Source organism: Apium graveolens, chromosome 8 (assembly GCF_009905375.1).
Source record: "Apium graveolens cultivar Ventura chromosome 8, ASM990537v1, whole genome shotgun sequence".
Taxonomy (NCBI): domain Eukaryota; kingdom Viridiplantae; phylum Streptophyta; class Magnoliopsida; order Apiales; family Apiaceae; genus Apium; species Apium graveolens.
The window spans coordinates 91,288,838-91,309,926 of NC_133654.1; the positions used below are offsets into that span (position 1 = coordinate 91,288,838).

The following is a 21,089-nucleotide window of genomic DNA, read 5'->3' on the forward strand; positions in this document are numbered from 1 at the left end:
TACTTTTTCAAGTTGTTAGTTGAGTTATCCTCTCTATTTAATTTGTTTGTTAGGTTTAACAATCAAATAGGGGGAGATTGTTGGTGAGAATGCGTAGCTGTATGAGCAGTTACGTGATAACTCAACATAAGAACAATACTAGAACAGGACAGGTTAATAATACTACATCTACACAAGAAATAAGAAGAAATGAAGACATGGCAAATACAAAGAATCAAAAGATTAGAAGAAAGCTTGAAGTCTGTTTACAGATCACTGAAAGAAGTTCATTAATATGATCATGCCTCATTGAAGAATAAAGGTTAAAGAATTTCAGGGTTTCATAAATAATGAAGATTAAGTGTATAAGTGTCACATGAAGATTTCAGTGTATTGACATTGATTGAAGATAGACAGTGTTCGAAGCATAGGAATCTGAATAATTGAAGACGAGGTATAGACAGAGGTTAAAGAAGACAACTGCAGTCTTGAAGTTATACTCACTGACAGGAGTTCATTTATATGTTCAAGCGTCGATGAAGAATAGTGAATGAAGTATTCAAGATTGTAGTAGCAATGAAGATGATGTCTAAAGTACCAGAAAGGATTCCAGTGAAAGTACATTTGTTTATTGACAGTAAGTGTCCGAAGCGAAAAAGTTGTTGCAAGCTTAACAATGAAATCAAGTCTACAATATGAAGACCTGAATCGGGGTTAGTCGTCTGTGAACCAGACCAGTTGCACTAGGCGTCAACAGCTCGTGAAATGAATCTGGGTATTATTTATAGAAGAATTGTTAAGTTGAGGAACGTACTTGGATTGAACTTTATCTGTTAAAGTACGAGAAGAGATGCGTGGGGTATACACTAAGCGGCTCGAGAGATTGGCGAAACTCAAAGTTTAATTATTAAATTAAATAAATTTATTTAGTGGACTTTAAAATAATTTATTTAATAAACTTAAAATGATTTATTTTATAAACTTTAAATAAGTTTATTTTATAAATCTAAATTAGTTTATTTATATAAATTATATTTAAGTTTATTTTATAAATTAATTTAGTTACAATTTAAACTTAAATAAAAAGAAAAAGAAAACAAAAAAAGGAAGAAAAGAAAAACAAAAGAAAAGAAAAACAAAAAAAGAGAAAAAGAAAAAGAAAAGAAAAAGGAAAGAAAAAGGAAAAGGAAAAAGAAAAAGAAAAACAATAAAACAAAGAAACCATGCAACCATTTACATGGTCGCAGGTTGAGAATAAATAAAAACAATCAAAACCAAACATGGTCGCAGGTTAGCTTCCATGTCTGGTAAGGTTAGTTTAATTTTATTTAGTCACAGGTTAAGTACAACTATGTACTAGTAATCTCCAGTCGCCAGTTGATTTTCCTACTGATCTTAGCTCTCTTCTCAGCCACACATTATTGATATACAAGTCTACACAGCAGCAGAAGCATTCAAGAGATTGAATTGTTCTGTTCATCTTCTCTCCCAAAAGAGGTGAAAAATAGAAGCAAAGAATTTAAGAGAAGCTCAAGTTTTTTATTTATCCGTTTAACTTCTCACCGGAGTATCGTCATAATGCCCGGTTTAACTCTTGTATATTCTTAGGGGCATTATAAACTTTACCCGGTAATTAAATCCTAGTACAAACAAAAGCTAGATCATTGTATATGATTTGATTTGTAAATCTTTGTAGAAGTTAGGAACTTTGTTGTTCTTAGATTGTAACTGGTTAATTTATTTACCGGAGTGTAGCAACACCCCTCGCGGATTTATATACGAATATATATTTCCCTGAATATCTTGTGTTCCTCGTTTTATTGTTCCAAATACTATTGCTCTCAAGAATTTTTTAATTTAGTGATTATCGTATTCAACATCCCTTCTACGTTAATTCGGGACCTAACATTAATGTATCTAGCTAATAATACAAGGCCTGATATAGCATTTTCAGTAAGCAAGACATAGTTCTGCCCCAACGTAAATACATTGGTCTAGAGTGAAACATATTTTTTGGTATCTTCGAGGTACAACTGATATGGGCTTATTTTATTCTAATAAATCCAATGCAGTTTTAACTGGCTATGCAGATGCAGGTTACTTATCTGATCCAGACAAATCTCGATCACAAACTGGTTATTTGTTTACTTACGGAGATACAACCATCTCATGGAACTCAGTTAAACAATCTTCGGCTACTACTTCTTCTAATCACGCAGAAATTCTTGCAATTCATGAATCTAGTCGAGAATGTGTCTGGTTAAGGTCAATAATTCAGTATATTCGGGAGCCTTGTGGCATGTATCATAATAGGACAGTCCCAACAGTGATGTTCGAAGACAACACAGCATGCATCCAACAATTGAAGGATGGCTATATTAAGGGTGATAAAACTAAGCATATATCACCGAATTTTTTCTTCACACATGATCTTCAAGAAAATGGAGAGAATGAAGTTCAGCAGATTCGTTCAAGTGACAATCTTGCAGACCTGTTTACCAAGTCATTGCCGTCAATGATTTATGAAAAATTGGTCCATAAGATTGAGATGCGTCGTCTCAGAAAACTTAAATACATTTTTCAAAATCGATATACTCTTTTTCCTAATAGGGTTTTTTCCTATAAATATTTTAACGAGGCACGATTATTGAAAATTGGGCATTCAAGGGGGAGTGTTGTAATATGAATGTTTAAGAGTTTTCTAGAACAAAATCTCTTAATTTTCTAAACTCATGTAACCTATTACTGCTTTTACTTTTACTGTACTTGCAACTCACCTGTAGAGAGCCTATATAAAGGGTTCATGATCTCTTTTGTAAATACACTTGAAAAAAAATATATATCCCTCTTTAACACATGTGCTATCAATTATAGTTTTACATTTATTTCTAAAAAAATATAGTTTATTTGAAAGAAAAAGTAAAACAATGCAAGGCAGCTAACACGACAAAAAGAAAGGAACCAACTTTAATTTTTATTAAATTTTTTTATTATAATTAAGTTGTTCTTATACAATTACACCAACCCGCACTATGGTAACCGGTATCACGCTGTACACCATAACCACCATTGTAGCCAAATATGTTGTAACTTGTATGTTTAAAGTTATTTAAAATTTTCTAACTTCCTTAAACTTTCTTTGCTGAAGATGAGAACCCGATTCTTGTCTTGCTGAAACGGGAGTTTACCAATGAAAATAATGTCAACACAAATATACGCAGAAAGCTGAAATATGATAAACCTGTGTTTTGAATAATGGAATTGTAAAGTATAACAAACCAGCTATGTATATAGTTGAAGATTGTTACATACAAACTGAATCCATCAGCCAAACTACAAATCTCCTACTTTCCTAATTGCTCAACAAGCATGTCTTTCTCTTTCTAACGCGAGGAATTGAACTTACATGGCTACATAGAAGCTGCTCAACGGCTTTGCTGTTGAACTTTCATTGGTGAACATGTGCTCTGGAAATAGCCAGAATCCACCTCGGATCAACGTGAAGCTCTGTGGTTTTCTGCTTAAAATACACGCAAAACTACTTCTATACATTCATATCAGCCAAGCTCTGCTCAACTTGCAAAAAGGGTGTTGCATGTATTCGTATTGCTTTATGAGTCTGATCCTTGAGCTTTGGTAATACATAACTGATAAAAGAGTAACCAGGTATTCCGAAAATTGACTTGTCCTAAAAGTTACTGGTAATGCATTTCCCATGCCTTTTAAAACAGGTGAAAATATCAGAAACTCTATGACTTTCTTGGTACAATGTTACAGTCTTGAAGGAAGCAGGGCTGAAGCAGGCAGCAGTTAAAGCTGAAACCAACCAGCAACAAGCACCAACATACAAGAGACTTCACCAAAACAGATCAGAGAAGGTATTAAGTTGTCAGGGCTTGTCAGGGCATGGGATACGCATTCTTCGGGTACCTAGAAGAAGACGGGACTCGCTGCATAAATCTGGGAAAGTCTGGCTTAAATCTTTTATTAGGCATCCCTTGGAAAGACCTGGTGATTAAGAAAGAACAAAACATTTAATCAGTATCTAAAATGTATTACTATTTACAAGATTTATTATTTGAAATTTCAAATAAACCATGTCAACTTTTATTAATAAATTTCCTCAAGTTGAGTGATTAAAATTAGACGTCATTCTAAAGACTTCAAGCAGAAATAAGAGATAACTTTTTTTGAAAGGAATTGCAATACCAAAGATCATTTGGATCTAATAATAGTTCCACCAATTATGAAATTTTCTTATCATGCAGGACATTCTTAGTCTATGACCAAATGACAACTATTTTTTTCCCACATACCTTATACCTCAAAATTTTAAGTGCACTGTTCCAAACTACCAAATACACCACTGTTACATCTTTACACCATTTATTATAATGATAGAGGTCACTAGTCTGTGTTAGCATCGGAAAGAGCACTCACCTCGGAGATCCCTGACGTTTGTATGAAAATTGACCATTCATTGATCTCAAACTTCCAAGAGCTTTATCAGCAGCCTAAACCAACATATTCAAGTTCTCAGATACAAGAGTTTGATTTGCTATATCACAATTATTATTTTTCAGGAGTTCAGGACAAGGGATTATGGAGGTACCTGCACCTTAGCCTCATCCCATGTTAACCCGGATCCCTTGCCTAGCACCTGTCCATCTACTTCAACCTAAAACATTAACCAAAAAGATCTTGAGAGAAGGAAGACACAAGAAACTGACCAACAAGGTATTTACTGAAGTATTGCTACTTCATGCTAATGTACTTCTTCAAATGCCAAAAGAAAGAGCAATCTGGTTCAAGTAGTCATCGTTGAAGTTCAAAGTCAAGTATGCTTCATAGTAAAGGACAGTACATGTCTAGCTGCGATAACTGATTGATATAATGATATTGAACTTGGGTGCTAGATCATCTTAAAGATTCAGGAGGACCTAAATAAACTTGGAGTTGAAACAGGTCAAGGACATGTCATGTTGCAACTCCTTAATTACACAATTTATTTCAATTACATGGAGATAATATACACAAGTCTCTTAAGAAAGAAAAGCAAGTCTTAAAAAACAATTCACACACCAAGGATATTAAATTATATAAGGCGAAACTGAAATGGAAAGGTTGGATAGAGGGAAGGAGATGGTAAACAACGAATAGCATCGACTTAACCCAAAAGTGAAAACACATTCTTAGCAGCAAAGATTTCTTATTAGTGAACTGTGGACTAGGTATAAAATTGTTTATAATCAAAACCAGATAAATAAAATATCCTATTTTGCTAACCTGTGCATGAACTTCACTATGTTGGCCCATATTATTAGAAAATTGTGGCTGAGGATGAAAAGAAAAAGCAAGACCTTCCATCATGCACTGAGAATCAAAAATACAAATCCATTAAACCACAAGCAAATTTATATTGATCGGTAACATGTCACATTAGAATTAGGTAAGGATATCTGGATAAAGTCATACTAATTCTTTAAGTTCAGAGACTGAACCGATCAAATTCTTAGAGCCCTCCAACCTTGGATCCATCACTCTGGATGGTCCTAGCCCATATTGAAATGCCGAAGACTCATCTTGCAATGGCTGATATCCAAAAGAATTTACATCACCCATAAACCCATTCCCATTGGCAATGGGGAATCTATTCCCATCCTCATGCACAGGGCCACTGTTAGGGTTAAGATGTGATATATATTTATCTGCAAAAGCATAATACATGATAGTGAGAATAAAACAGAGCAAACCCAGAAACAAAAAACAAAACCGAGAAAGTCACAGGCTAAAGGCAGGTCATTATGAAATTTCAATTCAATCTCAGATTGAGCTTGGCTTAATCAATACTATAAAGGGAAGGAGTGGTCAAAGCATGTTACTGGTTTACAATCATATTGTTCAATTTTCTCTTTCTATACTAGCATTATTAATATCATACCCAATCAACAGAGACATATAGGTACAGACTCTTTGCCATTAGATAAAAGATACTTTCTTAGAATCAGCATGATTATTTCTTCACGAGAACTGTAATTCAAATATTATAAATATAAACAGTGGCCGCTTCAAAATAAAAAATCGGCAGTTTTATTTAAGGAGAAAAAAAGAGTAAGGCAATGCATCAGAGGTTATTCTGCTCCCTATAATTCAAATTAGGTAAATAAATTTCAAAACATCATCCTAAATTGGTAACTAATCTTCTCAAATATAGAAAACAAAGACATGCCAATATATACATGTTTCATTTAAGTTAACTCTTGTTTCCTAACATCGAAAAAATGTACTTCACTTCTATCAAATCACTTGCTTCACAATATTTGATTCGCCTTCAATCTATGACTTTCACTCTCCCTGTATCAGCAATATGGTCATCCTTACTTCCATGGAAGTTACGAATTATAAATCAGAATATATAAAGGCGAAAAAACGAGACCCTGCTGGGAGTCTAGATACAATGCGTGTGCGAGGAGTTTAACATGTGTGTGTGTGAGCAATTACACACATATAATCGATAAATCAAGTTTTGATGTTTAAATACAACTTATAAATGATCCGGACAAATAAAGCCTAATCCACCAACTGACTAATATGCAAGATCAAATATGCACCAACACATGTCAGAAAGAATACAACAATATAATCCTTACTAGCCAAATTGAGAAGTGATTCCTCAGCAGCTTTTTGTTGAGCTTCCTTTCTTGTTTTACCAGTTGCCACACCTACTTTCTCTCCCGCAAACCAGACCTGCAATATATAATATTTTATGAAGCCTTACTGTACACCATATATATGCAAACCAGTCATGGTGAAAAACTACAGAATGCTAATACTCCAAACATAAGGAGGATACATCTTTTTGTCTCACTGTCTGAGTAGAAGTGACATGTTTTTTTAAAAATTTGTCGTAATTGCTAAATTTTAACACAAGTAAATAGCTGCAGAAGCAATGCAATCATTACCTCAACCTGGAACTGCAGTTCTATGCTTGGAACCAAAGCTGACCTGAACTCCACCTGTACACATAAGAAAAAGGCAAGAAGCGCAATTAGGACATGCATATGGAATACAACTAAAAAAACCAGAATCTGATACTTTCTACAACATTCAATGATTGCACACAGAAACAAAGGGGACAATATCATTTCATTGAAGGCATATAGAAACAAAGGGGACAAGATAATCGTTTATTATACCTTGGTTCTGCACTTAGAAGCAATATCGTGTATTGCTTTAACCGGAGTTGCTGCAGATTTTTCAATTCGTCCATGTTCTGAATCAAGATGCCTATTGCTCGAAGATGATCGAACTAAGAAAACATCTTCACCTTCACAATACAATGCAAGCAATTAATATAGTAAATATTCACAGTTGCATTACTTAAGAATCCTCTCTAATTGCTATGTTGTATTTATAGTGACTTGGTTTATAAACTTTAATTTGGGGTATATGCATGTTAACATATAGTAAAAACAGCATGTTCATCTTCTATACGGATGAACATAGAAATAAGGAGCAATAAGTACAGATTAAAAAAGAACAAAAATAATTTTTTAAACAGGACTCGAGATAGAATAATGGCAACTAATTTTCTCATATTACTCGTAAGGGATATAATAATTCAGTGCTTATACCACACATTAACGTTTTTTCTATAAACAAGTATATCTGTAGTTCACAATAATATTAAAATACCAAAAGTAGCTTGATTATTAGTACCAATACACATGTAAAACATACCTAAATTCATGTATGATACAGGTTCTACTTCCATTATAAGCATCTTATGTAGAAGCAAAGTGATTTTGGTGTTCTTGAAAGAAATTGAACTTGAGTAAATATTTTTGAAGCAAAGTGATTTTGGTGGTTCTTGAGCAAAATTGAAGTAGAGTATATATTTTTGTTAAACTAATTTGTCATATATGAAATTAACATAACAAAATCGAAGGCCTCCAAAACTGAAACCATTGAAATGAGACTTAATAGTACACTTAATAGTACTCCTAAAGAAGTATATGCTTTGCATTAAAGATAATTTGATGTTATCGTCATTGGCATAAAGTGACAAGTGTACCTGGAAATGAAGGGTAAGTAGACAATGTTGGACTTGGTCTCAAACGTTCATCTCTTAGAGCCTACAATTCAAAAAATTAATAAGGCCTAAATAACTTTTAGTAATTACTCAGTTGTATAAGCACAGATAACAAAACAGATACACACCTCTTTAGGCATCATCTGACCCTCATTATTAAATACCATATCAGATGGTGTTGAACTGTCTATCTTATGCGCAAAGGGCGGATGACGAGGCTGCTGCTTATCAACAGGTGGCAGCTCTAGTTGTGAAGGAAATTCCTTGGGTTGTACTGGCACCGTTGGGTTCAGTTGTCTTGGGCTCATCTTTTCCTCAACTGGAAACCAATTTCCACGTCCTTGAGCTTGTGGAACAGAAACTTGCAATGAAGGTGGTCTTACAGGAAACTTAGACTCAACAGGGGGATCTCGTATGTCTTGACCATGCTGCAATATAAGAAGTCTTCTCCTTGTATCAGGATCCAGCTCAGATTCTGGAACTTCACCCTCTTCTCTAGCAGGAGAATGTTGTAAATTTGTTTCTGAAAGGCCAACTTGGTTCACAGTTTTAAGTATTGAAGTCACTTGTGGCAATGATTTAGGGGGAACAGGCATAACTTGCCCGAGCATTGTTGGTGCAGGATTTATAACAGGAGGAGGATATACTACATGAGAAACAAGCCTGGGATCTGCAGTAGTGACTATTGGAAGGACTGCAGGGGAAGCTGAAGTTTCATCCTAGACTCCCAATTAAAAAAAGTTGCTGAAGTCAATTTTAAATCTAGTACAGTATCACCAATTTAAGACAAGTACAACTTACAAGTTACAAGTCATAAGCAACTTAAAGCAAAAGAATAAACTTTTGCCATAGAAACATTCAAAATGCAGGCATATGCTATTCCCGAAAGTGCAATTCATTGAATACTAAAGCATAAACCAAGAAAATTATATGAAAAATGTATCATTAGGTTAGACTACAGCCATGTAGAATCATCATATCAAGAGATAATACCTTTAATCTTCTTTCCACTTCAATATCTGCCATGCCATCAAAAGAAAGTGAATCTTTGTTCCCATTCAAAGCTGAGGGATCATCCTGAAAAGCAAGCAGGTAACCTCAATTGCTAAAGAGTCTATGCTTATGTCCAGACAATAAAGTACTACTAATGTTATCATTTGACTAAAACAACTATGCTTTAGTTCCTAATATAATTGAAAGATGAAAGCAGTTTGAAAGCACTGACCTCTGAAATCAAATAATTGCTCACATCAGGAGGTAAAGGGATATCTTTAACATCATCCTCAAACTTGACCTCTAGAATACTTTGTAAAATACCCTCGTCAAAGTCTCTGAGTACAGTAAAAAAGTATTGGTCATGACAAACAACTAGGTACGTTAACATGTTCAATCCATACAAAAGAACCCCCCCTTTCACCCTTTCGCTTCCACAAATGCCGATATTTGAAATAGAATAAAGTAACAGAAAGATGTGCACATATATAAATAAATCCTTATTAATTAATTCAAGTTAATGGTGTGTTAGAATTTATATGTCAAATCCTTTTGTATTCTTATATCCTTACTTGAAGAAGCCACCTCTAACATTGCATGCAACATTTCTTGCAACACACAAGACAGGCACCGCATTGTTGGCCTACAAAAAAAAAGGGTTGCATGAGGTGCATGACACAACTAAGGTATAGCCAAAAAATAGTCACATTATACAAGACAACATAGTTTTTTTAGAGAACACGGATTTGGACAGCTATATGGATTGAAAAAAGAAAAAAGAAATATCCAATACACATGACTAGTACCTCAGCTTGAGGAGCATGATATGGAGCAAAAGCAGGCACAACGTGGACACGAGGTTGATCTTTCTCATCCCACACTTTTAGACGATCATCAATTACCAATGCCAGGTTAGGGTTGCAGTTCCCATTTTGAAACACATTGAACAATGATTTTTTCAAACCTGTTGGGTGCAAAAAGTAAGTGGTAGAAGATCTGAATCTACTTAGCAAGAAAGCAATCATACAGGATGATGAATACTTATTACAATCTACTTTGGGCACAACAGAAAAATCTGTGGAAGACTTGGAAGGATGGAAGTAGAAGAAAAAAAATATTAACTAAATAACATAAGCAGCCAAGGTATGAGTTTATCTTTACTTACCAGGTTTGACACAGACAATGCGTTCTAATATCTCCATTGTGTTTATCAACTTCGACTCTGGATCAAGAAGCCTCCACATTTCTAAAGCATAGTCCCTTTCAGCCATTGTGCAAACAAATACTTCAAAACGCTTACGACCTCTTGCAATCAAGTAACTTCTAAGATCCTCCCACGCAGGTCTCAATCTCACAAGGACACTTGTATCACGTATCTATACAAAAGAAAACATATATAAAGTTATTACAATGCAACCATAAACTAAAGGTATCTGGTATGACATATATATTACTTCGATAAAAAAATGCAGGACATATAACAGCATGGAAATCATTATACAACGTTTTTAGCTCTCAATACACATAAGATGACAGTAATTAGTTAACAGATGACAAGTAAATTACTATTAGAGTCGATCACGCTAGTAATTCAATATGACATACTCACCAGTGGATTGATACGCGTCAGGATAACATTTTTGTCTTGTAAACGTATAATTGGACGAACAATCGGTTGATGACTCTCAGACAATGCCTGGATAACCTCGGGTTGAGTTTTAATCACCTTACCATTTTCCACTACCTGATCATTCTCTGCATACTGCTTCAGTACAAACTTGTCCTCTTGATACCGCTTAATTTCTGCAAGCATACCAGCAACACGCTGTGGATCAGAATCAGAGATTATCTTTCTCTGCAAAGCTTCAATCCGGTCCTCAAATGACCGCATCGTGTTAGCAACAATGAGCGTCTCATCAAGGTCAAATACAATGCCAAGACATCGAAGATTTAACATGACAACACAAGAGTCGTATAGTCCACTTGTAATCTTGAAGCCCCAGAAACAAGGGCATTGCTTGTCATTCTTCCGAGAAAGCATTGCAACCAGATGGAGCTCGGTATCACCGAGAGGCATCACTGCAGTCTGTCACATAATTCAAACAAAAACACGAGTTAATGAAGGAGTTAACGTCCAAGTGTTTACAAATACATTTAAATTAAATTGCAAGAAAAATCAATGGTTTTCCAAGCCCAAAGGAACAAACTTATTACAAATTCACAACATTAGCTCTCCAAACACTTTCTAGGCAGATCCCAAAATCCTAAACCAGTTAATCCACACAGACTTGCACTAGGACTAAAACCCATCTTAAAACTTTCTGGGTAGATCTTAAACCATAAATATCAATTGTTATTCGGAACTTTCTGGGTCGATCTTAAATTATCCAATCCACAGAAACTGCTAACTACAGATTCATTAAATCAACCTTGTAATTTACTCGATAAATCTTGAATTGTCAACTAGTACCTACAAAGTAGTAATTAATACAGATTTCATTAAATCAATTCTCGAAACTTTCTGGGTAAATCTTGATTTGGTCAACTAGCAAAAACAAAACAATTTACAATACTTCATACAAATGGTTCTCGAAACTTTCCGGGCAGATCTTGAATTACAATCCAAAAATCCCAATTTTATTAATCTTTATCTACATCCACTTAATCCAAAACCAAGTTCAAGTCTTTAGCAAGTCCAGTGTTCATTTATGTCCAAAAGTCCATCTGGGCAACTTGTAAAAACAGTCCCAAAGTTCAAGATTCAGTTTTGAAGGCCAAAGATCCAATTTTTAATGCTAAAAATGATGATTTTCGAATTTTAAAAATGTGGGTTTTAAGTATATAATATACCTTGTTCTCCCTCAGACATGTAGAATGCATAAGATTGAGCTGTGAGTAAAGAAACTGCGACTTGCACTCCAATTTGAAGCAAACCCCATTGTTAGATATAGTATGAAGAACAGCAAGAGGTGTGCATCTTTCACTTGGATTCGATAAATGACTAATCTTTATCTCCTCCAAAACGACATCGTTTCCCACATACACAGCATCTACTTCTCCAATAAGTTTATCATCTTCATACACAACAACTGACGATGAATTATACATATTTGATGACCCTTTTTCTTGATTTGTAAGTATATGTTTGTTTTCAGTCTTGAATCAAAGTCAAAATCACATAAAAATTCAAACTTGATTAAGTATGTGTGTGCGTGTATAATCAATATACACACAGTAGTTATATGTAATCAGATCTGTGAAATTCTTGAATTAACAACCAAGATTAGGCTTTTGTAAGAAACCCTTTTTAGATCTGTGATGAAAAAGATGATTTAGATTCAATTATATAATAATATGTATGTATATGTGTTTGTATTTTTGATTGATCAAGAAGGAGAGAAACCCTAGATCCAGAAGGTGATGTCAAATTTGTTCTCTCTCTAAAACTACTTGTTTCTCTCTCTCTTGAATTTGTGGGGAAGGTGAGTATAATATCATAAAATAATATTTTTATTGTGCGAGCATATGTAATAAGTATATAATGAGGGTGCTTTTTCGGTTGTGGAAGTCTAACGTATGGGTTTTATTTTTCCTCAATTATCCTTATCTTTTTTATTTATTTATCAAGTTGTGGGTTCTGGGTTTTGGGTAGAGATCTCGATAAACGATACCGTGAAAATCGTATAAAATGACACAAATAATTGATATCAGGTATGAAAATTTTGATACACGAACATAAAAAAATATAAATAAAATAAGTATCGAGTTTAATTTTCCGATATAGATACACGAAACGAAAATAAACTAAATAAAAAATAAATAAATTTTGAAAATATATAGTTTTTATATTATAATATATATTATACTAAATAACAAAAACGAATAACCTATTATATTTCTATTAACTTGTATTAATACTAAAAATATTATATTTAACCACCTATACCTAAAGAGTACGGTTCAATAATGTCTGGATTATCTTCAAACTTTTAATTTTTTATTTTTAAAAAATTTTCTTTAGTACATTTAATACATGTGTCAAAATACGAGAAATCTAAAGGATGGAGAATTTCCACTTTAACAAGTCTTTCTATTCGGTTTTTAGATATGTGACCAAATCATTCATGCCATAATTTCGAAGAATTCTCATTACTCATTTTTCTCCTATTAAAAACATTCGCAACTTTATCTAGCACCTTCATTGAAATTAAAGGTTCACTAAAAGAAACATCAAACATAATCTCTAAAGGTTTCTCTCTAACAGCCCATAGCCAATATACCCAGAATAAAGAAATAGAGAAAACACTTTATTTTCAAATTTAAACGAATATTATAAGCGTCTAACTTTGAAACAGAAATAAGGTTTCTAGTAATACCGGGAATATAAACAATATCAACTAAATTCAAATTAAAATCACTTTCCCACGAAAAGTTTTTACAGCTTCAATTTGGGCTTTCTCTCCATTTCCAGCGAGCAAATATCGGTCCCCTTCATTTATCTTCTTCACGAAAAGGAATTTCTGCAATGAATTAGTTATTTGCACAACTGTAACAATATCTATCTACCTTGTATTTAAGGAGCCTCACATGTGAAAACTTCATAACAAACATTAATAGATGCATTACCTTTCTTATCTAACCACTCGCGAATTTAGAACATTCTTTCCTTATGTGTCATTTAGCTTTGGAGAAGTTATATTTGGGACCTCCAAAATTCTTTGCGCCAAAAGTCTGTCCCTTGTATTTCGCGACAACTGCATCAATTCTTTTTTTTTACTATTTCCAAAGTTCATTCATTTTCCTTCAATAGGTATTGTGGTCACAACATGAGAACTTTCTACCTTCTCAAACTTAAGGCATTCTTCTTCTTGAACTCAATAGAAATCAACTTACTCGTATTTCACTTCTCTTTTTGCGTATTGTAATTGAATTTAAAAGGACCAAATTGTGCAGGAATAGAATTCAGTATGAAGTGAATAAGAAAACCTTCAGAGATTTTCATGTCCATGTCATTTAATCGAGAATCCATATTATTTGTTCTCATTATATGATCACGGACACCACTTGAACAATTATACTTGAGAGTGATCATTTTTGAGATTAGTGTAGTGGCTTGAGCCTTAGTGGTAGCCTTGAATTGTTCCTCAATGTTAGCTAGGTACTCCTTTGCATTATCAAATTCGGAGATTGCTCCACAAATTACACTAGTAATGGAGCCCTTGAGAATTATCAAGGAAACACGGTTGTTATACTTCCATTTTACATGATCGGCCTTTTGCTCAGCAGATCTTTCAGCCGTAATGGCAGCAGTTTTTACAACCCTTATTGCATAATCAAGGTTAGAACCACTCAATGGTTCAATGTGCGGAAAGTAGTTGGTAAGTGAAACCTGATCAAATGTTGAATCAAGGTGAATTACAATCATGCATAAAAGTACAATTAATTTAATACACGTGATGAAAAATAATTAGTTCACCATATAATACATAAGAGGGATAACCAACTTATCTAAATAAGAAAATTAAAATACACAAAAACTTTATTTCCATTAAAATTAATAAAATATTAATATCTTTCGTTGGGCCGATTATTAATATTAAATTAATTTATCATGAAGCACAAGTTTACCAAAAGTAAAATATTAAATTATATCACTATTGGGCAGACAATAATTTAAATCGTATAATTTGAACTTTAAAAATTCCGTTTACAAATTCAATATATAAATCTTTTGTTGGGTCGATTTGTACATTAATTTGTACACGTACATTATGTGATTTACCATTATCTTGAAAATTAAAGTAAAAGATTTTCATTGGTGCATCTTAAACTTTAATTATTAAGTAATCACTAAATTATTCCATAGTTAAAATTAATAATAATTAATATAAGGGTCTAATAATAATCATAAGTATCCCTTTAAAATTCTAATTATATATAAATCAATGTACCAAAGAAACATAAATCTAATAAACATATATTTATAAATAATTTAAATTATAATAATGGTCATAAAAGAACCAAATAAATTGATGCATACCGTCGATACTAAAATTAAGATTAACACGTATAATTTGTTACGGTAACTAATTGCCACGATATATATATATATATATATATATATATATATATATATGGAGATGGTAAAATAGAAACCAAGTTTATCCTAAAAACTAGAAACCAATGACAACCACTAATTTTATAGCTTGAATTGAATCTCCACCACACAAGTTTTATCCAACCCCTTCTCTCTCCTCCCTCCAATTCCAACCGTAACTCCATTTGTACATCTATACGTAAATACTTTTATATCTGCTTTTAATTTAATATTTTCCATTAATCGACAAACTTTTTTTAAAATTCGTCTTCACTATATTTTTCTCCATCTCCCAACGATCAATTTACATACCATACTTGTTATAGTCCGACGATAAATCACTATTTATACTTAACAGAATCACTTAATCGGAATTACTATAATTTCAGAACTTTCTTAATTTTAGTGAATCTCATAAGCATAATTAGCGATTTGTCGCATTTCTCCTGTACCACACTTTTCTCTTGGTGTCCCATCTCTCTCCCCCATCATAAACCATTAATCTCCTATTATACGTTTTTACGTTTTACACATAAACTACTAGTTTAGTGAATAACATGTGTAATATAGTAATTTTTTTTTATCTTTTTCACAGTCCTCCTCTTTCACTTGTTCATTTTTGTTTTCTTGTTTGGTTCTTACTCTTGAAATTGATCTTGACTTTCTTGTATTTCAGTTTCTTTAAATTTCATTTTCTCTTCAACATTCTTTTGAATAGTGTGTTTTGTCTGTTTACAAAATTTAATAATTCAAGTTCTAGAAATTAATATCTAAAATTTAAATTGGAACTTAATTTAATAGTTGTTAATTTTTTAGGATTCATCGATTCCTTATAGGTTTTAAAAATATTTAGCTCTTTCTAATAATAAAAAATTAGTTGATAAATATTCCATCTATTTAGGGTTTAGGGCCTAAACCCTAACTTACCAGACCATGTAAATTATGATTTATATGTACAATATAGTGATAACTATGTGTAATTTGGTGATTACTATATACAGTTTAGTGATTGTTGTCATACGATTTAGTGATTAAAGAGTATATCAGTATGAATACCATACTCACAGCAACGCTTTGTCTCCCCCTTTTTAATTTCTTTGTTTGCTCTCGGACCTTCTCCTGTGTTTTTTTCCATTTATTTATTTGGGCTTAATAAAACCATAACCCACATAAGTGGACCAGGCCCAACAAAGTTCAATATCTCTCTCTATTTCTTTTATATTATTAGTTAAACTAGCTAAATTTTAGTGATTCTCGTAAGTATAATTAGTGATTTATCGCCGGAATATAGCACATATGATATTCATACTGATCGTTGAAGGAAGTACCAAAATACAGTGAAGTCAAAGTTTAAAAAAACTCGTTGAATGACAGAAAAAAATAATTTAAAAATGGAGGGAATTAAGTGCGCTGTGTATAACAGGCTGCATGTAAGAGTTATGTATGAGGTTGTGTATTTAAATTCATGTGGGCTGGGCTTGTTTCTAGTTTTTATTTTAATTTCTATTTGAACAACCCCCTATATGTGTGTGTGTGTGTGTGTGAATTTTAACTTAACTGAACCATGTACCAGACAGTCGTTATCAATATACATGTCAAAGTATTAGACATGATTAATCTAGTACGCATGATGAACAATTCAATAAATCTTTTACTAGATTGTACATGTTTATTGATTGGCTATTATAATATACAACAATCAAATTCATTCACGGTTCGTAAATTGTAGCAAACTCATTACGTATAATATTTGAATCGAAAAATCGATAAACAACTATTCAGATTATAAATTGAATATAATATAACAATAATCAAGATCATTACATATATTAAAATTATTAACTCAGAGATTTAATCATGGGGTAGGCTCAAATACCAATTGTTAGACTAAATCATGTATATAAATATGACATAATATATACATGCATCTCCCGATCAAAATTATGAGTATAGATTAATAGCGGAAGCGTACTTGAATCGAAAGAGGTCATCGATGATCTTGAGAGAGAGAGCGGAGAACTTGAGTACTTGAGGGATTTGATCTTCACTATTGTCCTCTATAGGTAATGATGGGGTATGTGTATTTTCTGAATATTATGAGAAAACGTATTGTACTGTTCTAACATAAGGTTCATTATACATAGAGGGAATAACGGGACCTAACATAATGGGATTAACCCATAACCGTCCATCAAAGTTATGGAATTGAGTAGTTAAGCCATTATATATATCCAAATAGATATATATCGGATGTATTAATTAAATATATATTAAGTGCTATTTATATATTTAGTTATTAATTAGGCTCAAGCCTTATTTAGAATATTAATAATAATATACGATGGGCCACAAATAATGGATTGGATCCCGTCGAATCCAACATTTTGTACTTTTATTGAATAAAAATTAAAAGGATGAAAATCAGATCCATCCATAAAAATTGAAATCTCCATATTTTTTTAAAAGTCATTATGATGATAATTCTATGATTAATCTTTTACATAATTTTTAGATTATAACTTCATTATTATTATTATTATCATCAATATTATATATTACTCACATATGTATATTAATGTTTTAATATAAACGGTAACAAATCGAATCCAAACCAAAAAAAATCAGTTTTTAAAATTTCAAACCGTCAACAAACCAAGTCGTTTATAAACCGTAAATCTGGTTTGGATGGTTTAGATTGGACGGTTTAAGTCGTTCAAAAAATTCATGCTCAGCCATAATCCTCATAATTAAAGATGTTCAAAATATTTGCCCGGTCTGGTTAAACCTGGATTGCGGGTTTTAAATATGCCTCATTTTTTTTGAAAGTTTGGTTCGGCGCAAAACCCGAGGCATCCAGATTAAAGCCCGTATTTTTGAAAAGTTTGAATAAAAATCCAGTTTTAAAAAAGTCCGTCGGCCCGGATAAAAGTCCAGACTTTTCAAAAAGTCGGATAAAATTTAGTTTTTTCTAATATATTATTTATAAATATACGATATTTTTAATATATTTTAAAAACTATATTTATTATTAAAAGTAGAACAAGTTATATATGATCGATTGTTGATTTGGTACAAAAATAACAATAATTATAGTGTAAAATTGATAAATGAGAACACTTGAATGTAAAATAAAAAGAATATTATTTATTTCTGTATCTAAATTATTCCCTCTTATAATTTAATATATTAATTTCTCGGTATCGAAATAACTCACATCGATCAAAGCACAAAATATAAATATCGGAATTTTTTTAGCCCAAATTGTTTCTGAAAAATTCGGACATTTTAAAGTTCGGATCAAACCCGGCCAGTTGGTATCCATGTTAGTCCCTTAACAATTCAACAAGAATTAGAGAAGGGGGGTTGAATGGAATTCTTGAAACTTTTTCTTCAATAAAATTGTTCTAACTTAAATATATATATATATATATCAGTGTGAATTGATTTACAGAGTGCGGAATAATAACTTCAAATAAATCAAAACACAAGTAATTAAAAACACAAGTCTTTAAAAACCTTTTGGTGGATTTGAATGTATCCACCAGAGATATATAATATATATCGAGAGAACTCTGTGTAGCAAAAAGCTCACAGCGGCTTACAAGTGTTGAACAACTAAGAATGCAGAGAAAAGCTAAGAATTCAGCTTACAAATATTTCTCTCCTTGGTTGCTTAGTTAGTTATTCTATTTGCTGCTTCTTGGTTTATATATCACCAAGATTACAAAGCAATAAGACAAAATATAAAACAAAAACTATCAAGTTTAATACTATGCTACTTCATTACTCTATTCCAGCATCTTTGAATATCTTCATAATAGCATGGAAATGACAATGCTTCTTTGTTCTCTAAAACCCAGTTGAATAGGCTTCCACATTCCATTTACATACACTCGACGCATGTGACTGTGTTGTCACTTTCAACAGATGTTTGAATTCTTTATCCGTCGGGTTCATGATCATCTGTCGAGTTCATGATCATCCGTCGGGTTGTCTAGTTGATCATCTGTCGAATGGCATTGTTATTCATCCGTCGGGTAGCAATCTGGCACTTGACTTCATTTCATTTATGTAGGATTACAAGACATCATCTATGTACAATTAATCAATCTATTCTGTATATCTAGTTAAAGTCAACATGACTTGAGTACTACTTACAGAATCTAAACAATGTGTATGCAGAAATGTGCTACAGACTTATTGTTACACAAGCTACTCACTCGATGGATAATAAATCATCATCCGTCGGGACTATATTGAGTCATTCATCGGGACTATAATCCTTATTCGTCGAGTGCTACATTTTTCACTAAGTAAAATCTATCAAGATGTTTTTTTTAATAAAATCATCAAGTGTTAGGTCACACACACTGTAGAAGGGGGTTGAATACAGTGTATAGCACAATCAAATCGAATTCAAATAACACAAGTAACAGAAAACAGACTTTATTCAATGCAATAAACTCTGTTACAATATGGAACTGTCCTCTCTCAGTGATGAACAAATATCACGAGAGCTGCTAGGGTTACAATGAATAATATTCTCGATAATGATAACACTTATAGTGTAAACCTTATGTCTGTGTTTATATATTACATAGTTACAAGATAATCGCTAATTGATATGGAATATAATTCTGCTTCCTAAAATATATCAATCAGTTATCTTTTCTTCCAAGTATTCCATTCTTCACAGAATTCCTTCTTCATGCATATCTCTTCTTACGTTTGTCTTGATCTTCTTTCCTTTCAATCAGCCGCCTTCCTTATCTGAAAGTTTCCTTTAGGTCCTGATATTATCTCCTGATAAATATCTCCTGAACCTTAAGTACTGATCACTTAAGTTCTGACTTCAGTATAAGTGCTGATTTCAGTTAAGTACTAATTTGTCCTATTTAAGTAAGATCTGAAAACTAAACATAAAACATATTAGACATGACATTATCAAATATATCTAACAATCTCCCCCAACTTGTAAATAAGCATAATATACAAGTTTAACAGATATTTGATGATGTCAAAAATATTAAGTACAAATGCATGAGAATTTGACTAGATAACTACAACTTACAGTCCTTAAAGCTTTACCAACTTTAACTTCTGATAACAACTTCAGTCTGTATACATATCAGAATTTGAGCAGTTATAAATCTTGACTTGGTTTAACTTTCTGATCTCTTTGATGTCAGGAGTTGTTCTGAAATAATTCTTTAAAAAACATCTCTCAGCATATCTGAGTTCATCAATCATCCTTCTTTTAGCATATTTAAGTTCTGCAGTATCTTCACCAGTTTGGAAGATAGCATATCCGAGATCATTAATTTTTGCTTTTCTCAACTCGTGATCTAGTCTTATGACATAGGCTTTGTCAGACTCTAGATTGAATCCAAGTCCCTTAATACCAAGATATGTTCTGATATGTGCAGTATTAGGCTTCATATCAACAATATCACCCTTGTGATCTCTGTACTTTGGACAGTATGTGCTGTCAGACTTTACAGTAAAGCCTTTTCTGTCTCTGAATTTGAGTCTTCAAATAGTTTGCAGCACTTTCTGTTATTCTGTCATTCACTTAAAATAAGAATAAAACATGTTCTAGTTCTTCAAAATACTTCAGTGGTATAGCATTTTCCCTTATATAGTAAACCCTACCATCTGTCATGAAATATAACAAGATGTGTTCTTTCAAGAAGGTATGATAGACCATCTGTACAGATTCTAGTTGATTCAATCTTTCAGGAGTTGCTCCAACACTTGGTTCACTTAAGAAAGTTGGATCATTGGTTGTGTTCTGCACTCTTCTTTCATCAGCACTATCCAATCCAGATTTATCTCTTTTTTCCTTTCCAGTAACCACTCTTGCTTCAAAATTACTTGTTGTAGTCTTCAAAGTGAGTCTGTTTGGCTTTAGTGAATCCTGGTAGGAGT

General features: G+C 32.6%; 2 protein-coding genes across 2 annotated transcripts; both read right to left on the bottom strand.

Annotated features, from left to right (window-relative positions):
• Nucleotides 1-3,248: 3,248 nt before the first annotated feature.
• LOC141677135 (RNA polymerase II C-terminal domain phosphatase-like 1) lies at nt 3,249-12,565 on the bottom strand. The gene is made up of 17 exons (XM_074482899.1): nt 11,915-12,565; nt 10,674-11,150; nt 10,230-10,440; nt 9,871-10,028; nt 9,637-9,707; nt 9,297-9,402; nt 9,065-9,148; nt 8,200-8,790; nt 8,054-8,114; nt 7,176-7,306; nt 6,942-6,995; nt 6,630-6,726; nt 5,455-5,687; nt 5,266-5,352; nt 4,592-4,657; nt 4,420-4,493; nt 3,249-3,987 (listed from the first exon to the last, which is right to left on the bottom strand). Exons 1-17 carry the CDS (start codon nt 12,170-12,172, stop codon nt 3,879-3,881), a joined length of 2,868 nt encoding a protein of 955 aa, XP_074339000.1. The 5' UTR covers nt 12,173-12,565; the 3' UTR covers nt 3,249-3,878.
• A 1,399-nt stretch (nt 12,566-13,964) lies between these two features.
• LOC141679758 (uncharacterized) lies at nt 13,965-14,489 on the bottom strand. Its single transcript, XM_074486170.1, has one exon. It carries the CDS (start codon nt 14,487-14,489, stop codon nt 13,965-13,967), a length of 525 nt encoding a protein of 174 aa, XP_074342271.1.
• Between the last annotated feature and the right edge of the window lie 6,600 nt (nt 14,490-21,089).